General features: G+C 37.5%; 1 protein-coding gene across 2 annotated transcripts; it reads left to right on the forward strand.

The window, feature by feature from the left end:
- The first annotated feature begins 602 nt into the window (after positions 1 to 602).
- zgc:163022 (putative ferric-chelate reductase 1) lies at positions 603 to 9,596 on the forward strand. 2 transcript variants are annotated; one of them, XM_057322377.1, is made up of 15 exons: positions 603 to 1,109; positions 3,642 to 3,775; positions 3,864 to 3,961; positions 4,045 to 4,144; positions 4,249 to 4,443; positions 4,654 to 4,755; positions 4,837 to 4,981; positions 5,058 to 5,168; positions 5,243 to 5,358; positions 7,434 to 7,520; positions 7,828 to 7,919; positions 7,993 to 8,051; positions 8,132 to 8,272; positions 8,405 to 8,430; positions 8,563 to 9,595. In XM_057322377.1, the coding sequence occupies exons 1-15, from the start codon at positions 926 to 928 to the stop codon at positions 8,650 to 8,652; spliced, it is 1,680 nt and encodes a 559-aa protein (XP_057178360.1). In that variant the 5' UTR covers positions 603 to 925; the 3' UTR covers positions 8,653 to 9,595. The 2 variants fall into 2 exon arrangements, with proteins under 2 accessions (XP_057178360.1, XP_057178361.1); XM_057322378.1 differs by lacking the exon at positions 603 to 1,109 and adding an exon at positions 1,170 to 1,493 and having other exon boundaries at positions 8,563 to 9,596.
- The last annotated feature ends 6,518 nt before the right edge of the window (positions 9,597 to 16,114 follow it).

The following is a 16,114-nucleotide window of genomic DNA, read 5'->3' on the forward strand; positions in this document are numbered from 1 at the left end:
CGACTATGAAAGTCAATGGAGATATATGACTAGTAATAATTGAATTATAGAGCTCTCTTATTGTAATTGTTACTAGTAAAAATGCAATTTCTACGAGTAACGCTGGGGACAATTTAAGCTAATTTTGACCAATCATCAAACCTGATATCAAGTGTACAATGAATGATGTATCTTAATTTCAAATTGTGCTAAAAACATCATTTTCCATGTTGCTCCAGCTACTGCGCGTCACCTCACAACACTCAACTAGAAGTTGGAATCCCTCCCCCAGAAATTCTTTAGTCGGTTGGATTTTTTTTACTGAGAGAGTGGTCATCCTTCACTCGGCCGCATTTTTCTTAATTCATAGCAATAGCACTACGGCGCCTGTTTATATCTATTTTTCGGGTCAAAGCATCCATTCATCATTCATTTCAAAACAGCTGTTTATGAGCACTGTTTACTCATATTGCATATTTAAGCGAAAAACACGTATTAACTCACTACAGTCACCAGGCTCACGGAATCTCCGACATCAACATTTGAATAAAAATAGTTTCATAGCTCGCCATGAGCGTATATTAGCATTTTTTGTTGTTTGCCTATAGCATCTTTTTGAGCGTTTGCACCCGGAAATATGACCTTCCACAATATGGTGGTGCATGACGTCAGGCTTGACAAGCGGATAGTCTCTTTTGATCACATACCTGTGTAGGTAAAGCCACGCCCCCCATGACATTACACTCTCGAGCCACTCTCAAGTGTATATTATAACGGACTACGCGCGCAGTCTCAGTCAAACAACCCGACAACAAATAACTCGCATTCATCAAGTTTTACTTCGAAGAGATTGTTTCATCGCTTCCTTCTTAATTTTCTGCATCGTGGTTTACTGATCTGGCCGTATAGTTTTTTAAAAATAAATGTGAATTTCGCCTGCTGTAAGATGTTGCTGTGTATCGTGCTGTCCGCATGTGTTGGGATCGCGCAGTCGTATCGTAATGGACAAGTCAGCACTGTCTGTGGATCTATGACACCGAGTCACTCATCAAACGGCGCTCAAACCAGCGCTCCTCCGTACACAGTCACCGCGGACCGGAGCAGCTTCAAAGAGGGCGATGAAATCACAGGTGCGCGGTTTCTTTTGGTTAGGAGAATGACCAGAGAGCGCAAAGCTGAAGTCAAAATCATTTTGATTTATTATTTTTTGTACACAACACAGAATGTCATACTTTGATTTGTATTATATTTTATAGGTTTGTTGATTTAAGTGTTATTGTAAAATATGGAAAATAGACATAACTTTCGACATCAGGGGTCGCCAAGTAGCGGACTTCGGTCCGAATCCGGACCGCAAGCTTTTTGACATAATGAAATAAATAATAAACGCCAAACGCTATTTTCAAGGGCCGTTCAGTAGCAGTTTGGGTCCTACGGAGCCACGCCACGGACAGAATGCGCCCTGACTGTTGTTGCTACGTTCAGACGTCGCGCAGAGAGCGGCGCGCAGACAGGTACTGTCAGTGATTGAAAAACGACGGCATTTTCAGTTCGAAAGTTAGAAACGTTGACGCTTTGAGCGTGAATGGTTCGACAAATACGCATTTATTCTTACTGCATCGAGGTGTACGAGGCCGGTTAGTCTCATTTGCTCGGAGTCTGTTGCGGTTGTCAAAAGTGGAAACCTCAAACGGCATTAACGTTAGACATAGACACTTTAAAGAAACTTACCCGCAGCAGTCCGAAGTAAGGGGACGGAAAATAAATTAGCTCAAAGCCAAGTATGAGCGATCTACACGGGTCCTTCCTCACTCACTAATGTCTGGAATACACTACAAGACTTTTAAAATCTGAAAAAATATATATTTAAACTAGACATCATACACTTGCAGAATTTTTAAAAGTTTCAGATAGAAACACACTTACTGATCAAATCTGCTGACTTTCTGCAACAAGTCCAGACTGAACATCTGGGCAAAATCTGAGCAAAAGTCTTGTTGTGTATTTTATACAGTGGATCTTAGGAAAACAACAGGCCCTTTACTGATGGGGAAATAGTAAAAGAGTGCACGGGGGCTGCGTGTGAAACACTTTTAGATGGAAAAGAAAGACATGAACTAAAAGAAAAAAAGAAACAAACCTCCCTTTCAACTGCAACAGCCACAAGAAGAGCTGAGATGTTATCAGAGGATGATCAGTCACAACTTGATGATGCTATTTGTTAATCTCAATTCAGCAGAAAAGAACACTTTAGTTTTCTTTTGAAGTTGTTATGTTGAAATGAATGTATGTTCAGTGCAGGTTTAGAGATTAAGGCATTTTGCACGAGGCATTTGTTTCCTTCATTATATTGTTGTCAGACATCGTTACTGGTTGATCTTAAATATTTCATAACAAAGCAACTTAAAGAACATTACAGAACAGCATTAAAATATATATTTTGTGGAGGATTACTTGTGTCGGTCTTATAGATGGCAAGGAAGGTTCATTTACTGGACCTCAAGCAGTTTTAGGTGAAGACCCCTGGGCTAAATGGTCTACTAATACGCTTTATAAAACTATACAGAACACCACAGGCGCCTACATACTATATATATTTATATATAGTACAGCAGTGGAAAAAATTAAGAGACCATTCCAAATTTTCATTTATTCAGCATTTCTTTATGAAAATCAAGCCTGTGACATAAAGTCATCCAACAGCAATGTGAAAGACCGACAGCATGACTAGACACAATTGTGAAAAAATCAAGGTTATCACATACAATATAAATTTGGAACTTTTTCTAAATACATGTACAAATCTTACTGTTATATTGCTTAAAAGTTAATCTGAACTTGTTTTCTTTGAAGTGTTTGAGGTCTGAAAAAATACAGAGCAATTTTTATGTTACTTTGACCTGTTTCTCCTGTTTTCATTTTCTGCAAATAAATGAAAATACAAACAAAATTTTAATCAAAATTTTGGAGAATTTTCGTAAGTAGTTCACAAAATGAAACAAAAATAATTATTTTACACAGACACAAATAGTAAATTCAGAAAAAAACTAAATAATTTCGAAATGGTCTCTTAATTTTTTCCATGGCTTTATGTACTGTATGTACAAAGTATATATATATATATACATAGAGAGAGAGAGAGAGAGAGAGAGAGAGAGAGAGAGAGAGAGAGAGAGAGCACTTTAAGTTGCACTACATACATCACACTTTATTTTGTTTTATTTTATTACTATAATTATCTTTATTTTCGTTTGTTTACATACTTGCACTATTTATATGCTGCAAATGCTTTGGCAATACAAATGTACATTTTGTCATGCCAATAAAGCACACTTAAATTGAAATTGAATTGAGAGAGAGAGAGAGAGATACAAACTACACAGTCTACTAAACAGAATGTTATACATTTGGCACTTTTAGAAACATTTTCTATATACTATAGCACACTAATGAATACTATACTTTGCTATAGGCCTACGATACCGTACTCTCCTATAGCCCTACTATAAGATTTAAGGACTCGCTATCCATTTTCAAATATTGTCTCAGTGTCAGTAATCTAATAAGTATACAAACGCTCGTCACTGGCAGCCATATGTTTCTCAGTTCATGTATGTTGCTTCGTATGGATTTTCACAGACCCGTGTTTTCTTTATTCTCAGTAACACTGCGCGCATCGTCTGGAGATTTCGAAGGGTTTATGTTACAAGCACGTAAAGCCGGAACGACCAGTGCCATCGGCTCTTTTACTGTCACAGTCAGTGATGCCCAAGGCCTCATCTGCAACGGAGCGGCCGTGAGTTTATACACATTATTACAGTGTTTGGTGTACATTCAACAGAGTAAAAATCATGTTGAATAAAATTCTTTGATTTTATATTCAGAATAGTGCTGTTTCTCACACATCAGACAGTGAGAAAACTGTCATTCAAAAGAAATGGAAGGCCCCCGCATCTGGACAAATCAGCAATATAGAGTTCAGGTATACACAGTTTACACTATAATGTTATTTATATTTTTATACAGTGCAATTTGTAATAAAATATTTTGGGTTTGTCGTTGCAGTGTAACGTTTGTTAAAGATTTCTCAACGTTTTGGGTGGGTGTGAAGAGCTCTGTGATAACATATACCGGCACGTCGACACCTGTTACTGCGGCCCCGACAGTAAGCTTTGCTTAAACCTACACAAATAGGAAATACATCAAAAGTCTGGTTCTCCATTTTTCTTGTTTTTGTTTACTCAGCAAAAATCATTTTGTACATTTTAGGTACCGTCATGGAATACCGAGTGTGGGAAAAGCAAAGTCTGTTTCAGTCAACCGAGCAACTGTGACCCGACCACCGCCACGAACTGTTACTTTATGTCGGTTCAGACGTCGTCCAGCCAATCAGAAATGAAGATTGAAATAGTCGGCCCGAGTAACGGATACGTCGCCATTGGATTCTCTGATGACCAAGCCATGGTATATTTTAATGATATATACACATTTCCAAGTGTGTGTTGTATATTTCTCATGAAATGTGAGATTCATATCTGAAAACGTTCTTTGTTAGTCGTTTTATTAAATATTCGACAGCAGTTTGCTGTGCGGCTTTCTTGATCTTTTTTATTCTTTGATTGATGAGTCGTATCATGTTCAGTTGTATTCAAAGCCTTTTGTGTTTAATTCAAGGGCAATGATGCCATCTACATATGTGGTAAAGACAACAGCGGCCTTCTCCAAGTGCAACATGCCTTTTCAACTGGAAAAAAGACTCCAAATATTCTCACGCTGGTAATACTCACTTCCACGCTTTTGCTTGACGTCTTCTCTCATATCATCGTCCACATACAGTATTTTCTACGTAATTTACAGGGGAATGTGTCTGATATCAAGACAGCGATGACTAATGGAGTTCTCAATTGCTCATTTACGTCTCGTAATCCCATCAGTACAGGAAGTAGAGCGGCGTCTGTTAGCGAATACTTCCTCATGATCGCTGCCGGACCCTCCAGTCAAGGTTTGGGCATGGATAAGAGTCAATTGTTTCATTTTGGGTCAATTATTGCTTCAACCGAGTGCGTTCTCACTTGCAGGTAACATCCAATTCCACACAAATACATATGTTACCCAAAGCAAAGTGAATTTACTGAAACCAGCGGCAGTGAGCGCCGGTGAAAAATATCCAGCGATTGTTAAAGCTCATGGTGAGTATATCATGACACGCTGACTTGTGTGACATCATCATGGTCGTGGTCCTGATGGTGCTGCTCTCATCCAGGTGCCCTGATGCTGATCGCCTGGATGACCACTGGTAGTGTGGGTATGCTCATAGCACGCTATTTAAAGGCCGTCGGCAAGGGGAAAGGCTGTTGTGGGAAAGATGTCTGGTTTTTGGTGAGTTTTTGATTTCTTTCATAATATAACAATAATGGACTACATTATGTTTTTTGCATTTATAGTCTTTTTTGTTTGTGTTAGTTTATTGTGCATTCATTTTTGCCCTTTTAAATGTATTAATAAATGCTAAAATTAATACAAAGAACAAGATTAATTAAAAGATTAAGTTTCCCTTATGTTGTTATGCAAAAAAATCTGTAACGTCTAACTTTTGGTTTCTTAACTTTTCAATTCTATATTTGTTCTATAATTCTATACTCAACATTTTTGGAGTACTAGTACCCATCATATATCAAACCATCCTCATGGACCCCCAACCCCCACGCTCACACCCCCATTTTCTTTCCCCAGCACGACAACATATTTCCACTAAATTAGGAAAATAAAAATATTAGTAAAGTCAAAAATTGTATATTTGTTAAGTCAATATATGAAGAGTTTGGTTCCAAAATGAGATAACTCAGTTTAAAAACTGCTCTTTATTGTGCATTCCAATTAATATCAATCAAACTGCAGTTGGTTTGTTTTGAATTGAGCCATAATAACTCAAAAAATACAGCTACTAACACAATAAAAACACGATAACATAATAAAAAAACATGTTTTTTGATTTTTTTTACAAGGTGATCTCATTTTGGAACCAAACTCTTCATATGTAAGCCTAACTTAAAATTCCACGTGACCATTTAATGGTTTTCAGTTGTATTAAAATGACATAATAATCACAATTACGTCGCCAAAACATTCTCACTTCAGTATCTCCAACAGTATAAACAAGCTTTACTGCAGTTTATTCTTTTGACAATAATTTGTCAACAAGGAATTACACCAACCATTACTGATCAGATACCGTTATAAGTAACGATTATATAATGTTTAATATGTGTATAAAATGGTTAAAAACAAGAAAACAAGAACAGATTTACCAACGTGATATAGAGGCTATATTCATTGTTCAATACAAATAAAAGTTTTAAACTTCTATCAGGAGTGGACTTTGAACTCTGGTGTGCGATACCTGTGACCTGACGTATTCCTTATAACCGATCTGACGAGAAACCGGGCCAGAGGCCAATGCCAATCGGTGTCAGAAACAGATGAGTGATCTAACAAAGATTGCTGTTTGCACATGCACAGTTTCACACACTAGAAGGCCTCCGTCACATTTCTGAGTTCTGATCGATCGCGTGTTGAACGGATGAGGTGAAACTGATGCCATTACTGTTTATTGCTAAGAGCTCAAGCTCATGAATATGGTAATGCGTGGCGCTTCAATGAAAATAGGCTTGTTCGACTTTATGCGGCGGTGCGCAGAAGCACCTGGCATATGACATCAAAGTAGGCCACTGCCAGAGCAGTTCAAAAGCAAACAGAGCAGTCGACTCTCTCTCGCGGTGCTGTGATGTCTTAAGCCGACCGCTCGAAATGACGCCGCATGACGGGTACGTTTGAGTCAGAAATGCCTAGAACTGCGCAATAGGCTATATTAAATATGATTTGGTTACATGAACCTTCCATGCAAAGTAAATGAACATAATTTATGAACACAATAAGTAACCAGTCAATTTGGCAATTAATTTGACTGCAATACCCGACTCGGTTGCTTTTTATCTGCGTCTGGTGGGTGTTAATTTCCAACAATGAATGCAAGATAATAACTCAAAACATTTTTAAAGGGTTCTACGGACCCCCTGCAATTACGACACGGACCACTAGGGGTCCACGTACCCCGGTTGAGAAACTACATTACAGCACATTACATGACTGAGTTATTAATGAGTTAAGATAAGCAGGATAAGATAAGATGCAATTTATGGTAGTTTAACTTTCGTAACTTTCATTTAACACGCATTATTCACTTACATTATAACATTATGTAGCGCTTAACGGATCTTTAGTCAAAGTACAACCAGATTATATGTTACAAAACCTGGCGTTTTGTACATATACACAAACTACAAATCAAGTTTTATTTAAAGTTGCTGATCATTTGTTGCTAAACGTTATGAAGGGTTAGCTTTGTAAATAGTGTGACGAAACAAATGTAAAGTCTTTTTTTTCTTGCCCCACAGGCTCACGTCACATTGATGTCCCTGTCGATTATTGCCACAGCCATTGCATTTATTCTGGTGTTTTCTTATGCCAGGGATTGGACTGGGGTAAACAGAATATATAAGTATTTTTGCAACTTTATAATTACAGGATTTGCAAAGAATAGGTCATATTAATATCGTTATTTTAAATGATTATAATAAGTCAAATAAGATTCATATTCCTATTAAAATAAACATTTTTTTCATAATAATAATTGTAGACGTTTGCTGGTTGCAGAGCAATGTTGTCCATTATATCATATTTTTTATATTATAATATATTTTATACCAGTAAAAACAATAAGACATTGACTTTTTGAGGTCTCTTTGTCAGAGGTTTGACATGCAGTAATTCAGTGTCGTGTGTGTTTAGGGAGCTCATCCAGTCCTGGGCTGTTTGGTGATGATTCTCACTTTAATTCAGCCCGTGGTCGCTGCTTTACGCTGTGATCCGCAACATGAAAAGTAAGAACGTTCTCTTCTTTTCAAATGAGGGAAGGAAAGTTTACATGTTTCACTGTGTTAATCCTCTTTGCAGGAGATTTGTCTTCAACTGGGCTCATTCATTCATCGCTCTGGCTATCAAAGGTCTTGCAGGTATGTTATCATCTGCAACATCATTTTCATCAGTGAAGAAAACAAAACACAAATCTGATCTCTTTTTTCGTACTCGGCAGTGGCCGCAATCTTCACTGGTCTGGCACTGATCGGAAAATCTGAGGATGAGGAATGGATGCTGAAGGTTATGGGAGGTTTTGTTGCCTGGGAGGCTCTCATTTATGTTCTTCAAGATTTGCACAAGCGCACCAAGAAAAAAGGTAAATGCGCAGCCACTGCTGATGTTTACTGAGCAAAACTTCACGCTGAGAAGCGTCATAATATAGAGAATTATGCAAGATTTAGAATTATGAAGTTATATGTTTCTAAAGAAAGTTTAAATTCTGTTTCAGATGCAGAGATTTGCTCTCTTGGTCTGGTAAGTTCAAGAGAGACAAAAAGGCTAAGATTATATACTGTACATGATTTGGCAGAATACATACAGTATATACAGAGAGTGTAATATCTCGTGGTCTTAAGTAATATTTTTCTATGTTTTTGTTGTGTACAGATGAGCACTGAATTGGTTTTGCTTCTCCTGTTTTTATTGGGAAACCTGGCCTTCTTGATAGCACTTCTTGTTGGAATAGGCAAAGCTTAAAACAGTTCAACATGCCACAAATGACCTCACTGGATTTGAGACTTTTATTTGTCTCCGTTTCATTGTGTTACTAAGAATATATATCTGAATTGTGAAAGCACTCATATGACTTCATTTGTATAGGCCCTTGTATTACATTTTCTTTCATCGTTGTGCTTTCAAGGAAATAAATCAAGGTCATGTTGCTTTTAAGTGACAATCCCTGTAATAACTGCACCGCAAAGAAGCATATTGAAGTGAGGAACAATAGTCAGCCAAAATAAATTCCCCTTAATCGTAATTTCATTCAGTTTAAAATAAAAAAGTATAACTAAATTAGCAAGCAGTTAAGTAATAACTATTAATATTAATTATGTAAGAATTATAATAAAATATATATATTTTTAAATCCTTATTTACACACGTTTTATGAGGACTTTCCATAGATGCAATAATTTTTATACTGTACAAACTGTATATTCGATTCCCTAACACTACCTTGAAACCTAACCATCACAGAAAACTTTAGCATTTTTACATTTATAAATAAACATCATTTAGTATGATTTATACAGTGTTTTCCTCAAGGGGTGTCTTTACAAGGTCAAGCAATTACTGGGATTACTAACTTTGTGGGCACCCACGCTGTAAGGTTTACCAGGACCACTCACACACATATTTCATGTGTAGATAGTTGTGTAAATGTTGCCAATATTCGTTGTCAAATGGAAATATTTTGTCAAGTTTGTATCATGTATCACTAGAGGGCAGTGTTACTGTTTTTTAAGGGTTCCAAAGCAAATATGGACCATAACTACATGTACAAGGAACTCTTAAACTGAAGTTTATAATAACATGTCATAAACCAATAAACAGAATTATTTTGTTTAATAACGGAATTAATCAATTACATTGATTAAAGATCCATCAGTAAGAAATATGATTGCAAACGGAAACATTTGGTAAATTCTGTATGTGACTTTATTGTTTTTTTATATACATACTAAACACTGTAAAATAGCTATAAAGTGTTACGGCAACATAAAACAGCATTCACATCCACTTCTTTAATGGAATGAGATAGGGTTTAGGTTTTCTGAGACATTTAAGACAAACTTTTTCAGTGGAATAATGTGCAACCATTAATCAAATGCAATAAGAACAGGAACTATTATATTTTAGATTTACTTAAAGAAAATAATCTTGAACTGATACATCACCAAAAAATGAAAATTCATCATTTTTTCACCCTCATGTTATTCCAAACCTGTATGACTTTCTTTCATCTTCAGACCACAAAAGAAGATATCTGGAAGAATGTTGGTAGCCAAACACCATTGGACCCCATTGATAGAATAGAGACATTTTCAAAATATCTTCTTTTGTGTTCCACAGAAGAAAGAGTCATATACAGGTATCGAATGATATAATGATGACATCATTTTTATTTCTGGTTGAACTATCCATTAACACAAGCAGTATTGTGAAAAGTTAATGTCAGCGTCTGGCATTAGGAACACTTCTGACAACAGTTTCAGTTTAAACAAACAGACTGCTGTGCTGCTCTGGTGTTGATTTAGCAGCGTGTGTGAAGTCAGCTTGGCTTTCATCTTTACAGTCTTGTGCCATGTTGTTCTGCTGGTTCAGCACAGGTCTCCTGATGTTCTGCTGGTAAACCTGGAGCTGAAACAGACAAATATAGACCCTTCAAGTGCAAAACACTGTATGAAATATATAGCCTATACTGAAACGCTAACCAACAATTCACTTGACCTGTTTCCATTTACTTGCTATTCCAGGATCTGAACACAAGTAATGCACCTCAATGCAACTTTACCATTGCAATATACTCAAATACAATATGTACGGAAACAAGTCACCGCAATGTTATATCCATCTCTTTGTGAGAGGGAAAGTTACAACTTTACATTAAAACATGCAAATTGGTCTAAATGAGCTCTTGAAGGTGCTGTGTGTAATTTTGTTGGAGGATCTATTGACAGAAATGCAATATAATATACATAACGTATGATTTACATAATGAAGCGTTATGTTTTTATGACCTTAGAATGAGCTATTTCAATCTACATACACCTTACGTGGAATTCGCCATGTTGTTTCTACAGTAGCCCTAAGCGGACAAACTGCTCTACAGAGCGCGTCTCGTAAACACGTTATCTCCTTCGGCAAAGAAGCGAAAACATGACGACATCTTAGTCCTGTGTCAGCCACCGTAGTGCTACAAAAGGGAGGGGCGAATTGCAACCATTGGTTGCAATTCGCAACCTCACCACTAGATACCGCTGAATTTCATACACTGGACCTTTAATATCTATAACTGACTATTGGAATTGTATTGTATACCCTCTAGAGCAGGGGTGTCCAATGTCGGTCCTGGAGGGCCACTGTCCTGCAGAGTTTAGCTCCAACTTGGCTCAATTTACCTGTTTGGAAGTTTCTAGTCTGCTTTATGAGAACTTGATTAGCTGTTCAGGTGTGTTTGATTAGGGTTGAAGCTAAACTTTGCAGGACACCGGCCCTCCAGGACTGACTTTGGACACCCCTGCTCTAGAGACTGTGGGATTAAATCCAATCTGGCTCGGTCAGTGATTTTTTTCCAGATCAGGTTAGACATGTACACATTGTGCGTATTCAACAAACAGTAGCAGGCACGTTGGAACAGCAGTGGATTTAGGGGAACAGGCCTGGCCAGAGACAACGTGGGCGTTTGTAACATTTGAGACATTGCACCCCATCCTACAGTAAAATGAACAGCCCTTGCAATGCCAGAACAATGAGTTAGGCACAGAACGGCGCACAGAACGGGATCTCTTTTGAATATCACATATCTTACAGGTGATCTTGTTTGCTGGTTAGTTTTCAACTTGATGATGTAGAAAGATTGCGACATGAATCATGGGAGATGGTCTGACTAATGCTCATTAGCATGAAGGGCCAGCGATCCAGAAACAGCCCTAACAAAACTGCCGCAGGGTCCGCCGGACCTCAATAGACACAGGATTTCATTGGCTATGCCTGCAGCATATTTCCAATATTTTACTTTACTGAAGTCCAGTTGAAAAACAGAAAGACTTCATTTGGTTGCTAAATGTAGTTCTTTAAGTAGGGGATGTGTTTAGGTCGTTTTGGTATCTTACTTCCTACTTAATGGTGTTTTTTTTCACGAATGCAACAACTGAACACTCCTCTGATTCATCCATTTTTTACTTTTAGACGTTTATAAGAAAAAGAATCTTAAACCTTATAAAGAGACCACTGAAAAGTCTCTTTTCTCTACATGTCTCTACCTTATGTTTCATTTATCCTCAAACAAACATCTTGACTTGAAACGGCAGTACAGTACATGACTTTCAGCCTCTCTACTGCTTTTTAAAACATCTAAATGATTCAAACATTCAGACTGCAAATGGACGCACAACCAAACAGATATTTTTTAGAGTGCATTTGTATTCCTTAGCCTTCAGCTCAGATAGATATTCTACCAAATTCATATCTTACATTTAAATTTTGCATTCAGTTTAGTGTCTTCTGACGCAATCGCAAATCTGAACCTTGTTCTTTGTGCATTATTGAAAACCTCTTTTTTATTATTATTGAAACTGTTTTCAAGCCTGTGGGGCTTTTTATCTCAGTTATTTTGACTCCTAATAGTTGGAGTTACAGTATAAAGTCTGAGTCTTTCTTTGTGTGGTGAGAAAATGACATCTGATGTAATGTCTGTAGTATTGGGTGTGCTTAACCATAACTGCTGATAAATCAAGCCATGAGCGACACTGTGAGACAAACCCTCCTTTCTCTTCTTTCATGAATAGTTCAACAAACTTTGAGAGAAGCAAACGAATCCTTAAGAGTCAGCTTCAGCTCAAGATATTTTAGACTTTGTGTGACTGTGTGTCCCATAAAAAACGTTTTGATGGACAGTTTTGATTTCCCCACACTGTAAATCATTACACTGCTGTTGGCAACCCAAATGAGATGAATGTTGAAACTTCCTCTTGCTCAAAATAAGTTTCTGTTCCTTTAACATAGATATTATCTCTGCATGTTCGCCCGCTGAGCAGAAGTTATTTCAATTCACATCGAGAATACCTAAAACTCACAGTACAGTCGAAAGTTGCCTCTATAGCCTCACATTCAGAAACACAGAAGAGATGAATGGTGTAATGAATAATAAAATGAGACTTCATTTGTTTACGATCTATTACTACAATAATGTCCATAAGCCACTAGGGACCCACTGACGTTTTGAATTGGTCTCTCATTAGCACTTTCTTCCAAGTTGACTTGTGATCGTTTTTATGATTCATTTATTTAACGGATAAACTAATGCAGTGGTTTTCAAACTATGATGTCAAGGACTCCCAAATATGATTAACCTTTTGTGAACCTTTTGTAAAGGACTTCCTTCCTAAAATATGTATCCATCTATACTTGTATGCATAAAGGAAAATGTAAGATAAATAAGTGTGATATTCTAAAAACAATGTGCAGTTAGAGTAATGTTGAAGGTAAAGGAAACTTTTTCGACTTAGATTTATTTTACTGTATTGACCTTTATAGTTCATCAATTTTCATGACAGCTGTAAAAATAAACTGAAAGAAAAAATATGCACCAAGCAAAAAAAGATGACATGAACACTTAGAAATAAATACGAACACTTGGAAAAGACAAAGTGATGATGTTCAGTAGACCTTTACAATTCTGGCGTCGTATTTTGTCTCTGAACCTTTCTGGGGACCCTTAGAACCTTCTGAAGGCCCCCTGGGGGTCCCTGGACCCCAAAACCCATGTGATGCTCTGCGGTAAAGCTTTTAATAGACATGGAAAATAAATCTGGTCTTTAATCTGTCTGAGAGTTTGATTTAAAAGGAAAATGAAGCTTTTGGATGGTTCAGATGCTTTTTTGCCAACTCAAGCAATAAGGAATACCTAAAGATTCTGCTCTTCCAGGACTCTGGGATTCCCTGCAGTCCCATCAGAGAGAGAGAGAGAGAGAGAGAGAGAGAGGGGGTATGAGCCATTGAAATTCAGTGAAGTAGAACTCAGCAAAAAACTTCTTCATAAGATTTTTTTTATTTAGGGCTGCTGAACAACTGGGCCAAATAGGCAGTCAAAGTAACCTATTGTTATATTTAATGTATAACAAATATACATATATTTATAAATATCCATTCATACAAATCAAGATACCTATTTTTATTTGTGCAATTCTGAAACTGTTTGAAATTGGTATAAACATAAACAAGCCTTATTTAGTTGTTTTTTTCTCAGTAAATAACTAGTGCATATAGGTGAGGATTACACAGGTGAGGTATTCTCCCTACAGCTGAGCTGGCTGGAATAAAATGAAGGCGGGTGGAGCGGAGCAGAGCAGACCTCGGGGCTCATTTTAGGGAAGGTGAGTGAGCCCTTGACAAACATCTCTCCTTCATCTTGTTGAAATGTCCATTAAAACAAAAATAAACACTTTTATTTTGATGTCTCCACTGGTTCTTAAACGTGAGGTCTGTTTTTCTGGTACCATATGCCGCACAGGCTGTTACACGCTTTAAGAAATCTGTTTGTTTCACTTTATATTTGTACACATGATTTAACACACAGTTATATATTTACAATGTTTGTATACAATGTACAGCATGGGCATGCGGGAACGTTTAAGTACATCTACCAATAACAGCCCTGTCCAAAACCTGTGGGGTTCTTCCGGGCTGGATTGTTAAAGGGATAGTTCACCCAAAAATGAACTCACCCTCGTGTGATTTCAAACCTGCATGACTTCACTGAGACATTTCTCAAAATGTCTTCTTTTGTGTTTCACAGAAGAAAGTCATACAGGTTTTAAACAACACGAGGACAAGATTTTCATTTTTGGTTTTAGGCGCAGCACGGTATTATTAACAAGAGTAGTTTCGAAATGAAGTGCTCTCACATCCTTCGGAAAATAAGAGGCAATTTGCATTTCAAGTATAAAAGTACTCTTTGCATTTTAGTTGATCATTTCCCAAAGGGCCGGATCATTGAATGTAGGAGTGATGGTCGCACCTGATCCTACATCTCTGGTGTTCCTGAGTACAGCTCTAAAACCAGTCCATCTGCCATTCTACATTTATACTCCACTTTTCTTTGTTGTTCTAGGGCAAGGCAGGGCCAATAATATTGGACCTGAAGCCGTGAGGCCAAAATCAATCTGCATTCCAACTCAAATCAAATAGCCACACAGCGTCACCCTAAAACCATGACTCCCTGGTGTTGGAAACATCACACATGAAGCCAGACTGAAAGATAGTGTTTTTACACTAGCAGTGGCCCCGCCCAGAAAATTAAAGGATCTCTGGGTTCATACACCAGTTGTTTCCTTTAAAAGGTCATAAATTCTGTATTTCAACTGTAATCTATCAATATGGCTGTAGCGATGACACCTTAAGCTTTTTTAAATTCTGCATTTGACGTGAACCCTGCCTCATGGAATTTTCTGGCCCAGGGGTAATTGACGGGTTCAAAGCAAGAACGGTATCGATGGTAAAGCCATACATGCTGTAAATGAGACAGCAAATTTTTGGCACCATTCACCCTGTCCTCAAAGGTGCAGACCATCTGTGACACCGTGAACAAGCACACACTTTCATAACCCCGTTCATGAGATGCGTTCAGACGCATGATTCATAAGCACGAATAAAACAATGTTAGTCACACATTGCATTAGTCTATTTGAAAGCATTGAAATTGTACCTCACTGTGGTCTCTTACACACACTTACAATGTTTCACTCTCGATCTTTGGCTGTTTCACTAGTTACTCTAAAATACTGTTGGTGATGTTATGTCATGTTAACCCAACCCCCTCAAACAATTTAATTAGCATTTGTGTTCTGCAGAAGAAATAAAGTCATACAGGTTTGGAACGACAAGAGGGTGATTAAACAATAAATAAAAAAACATTTTTGAGTTTAGTATCCCTTTAAGCTTTATACAACAGGTGCAGCTCTGTTCTGTTATTAGCCTTGCGCCTCATGAATACAGATCTGTGACCCCTGTGACTTTTTCTGTCTCTGTGAAGTGTTCCTCTCTGTTGATCTTCTTGCGCTCTCTTCCCGTCCTTGCACAGATGACAGGCCCCGAAACCATGTGAAATGATGCTCCAGTCCTCCTGGGGTCTCCTTGTTATTGATTTCTGCAATGGCCATGTGTATGTGGATCAATACCTGTACATAAAGATTTCACTTAAATGATTTTGTCTAGATATTAGCGAAGGACCATTCATTTTTCACTCAAACTAGTCTAGCTTTGTAACTGTTAAATTGCCCTGGCCTTACTTGTTTATTGTATTTTCGGTGTTGACTTTTGTGAAAAATATGCAGAACAGAATACGGGGGTGACAAAAAAAAAACACTCCCAAAGATACTGTGATAATATTGCCATTGTTTATTCTATTGGCCACGATAATTGTGTAGTGAAAGTCTGA

Source organism: Triplophysa rosa, linkage group LG23 (assembly GCF_024868665.1).
Source record: "Triplophysa rosa linkage group LG23, Trosa_1v2, whole genome shotgun sequence".
Taxonomy (NCBI): Eukaryota; Metazoa; Chordata; class Actinopteri; order Cypriniformes; family Nemacheilidae; genus Triplophysa; species Triplophysa rosa.

Excerpts from the sequence above, each read along its gene's own strand:
- zgc:163022 (XM_057322377.1), top strand. The coding sequence starts at position 926 with ATGTTGCTGTGTATCGTGCTGTCCGCATGTGTTGGGATCGCGCAGTCG. Across the intron at positions 1,110-3,641 it reads AGAGGGCGATGAAATCACAG|TAACACTGCGCGCATCGTCT; the intron begins GTGCGCGGTTTC and ends CTTTATTCTCAG. Across the intron at positions 8,052-8,131 it reads GGCTATCAAAGGTCTTGCAG|TGGCCGCAATCTTCACTGGT; the intron begins GTATGTTATCAT and ends CGTACTCGGCAG.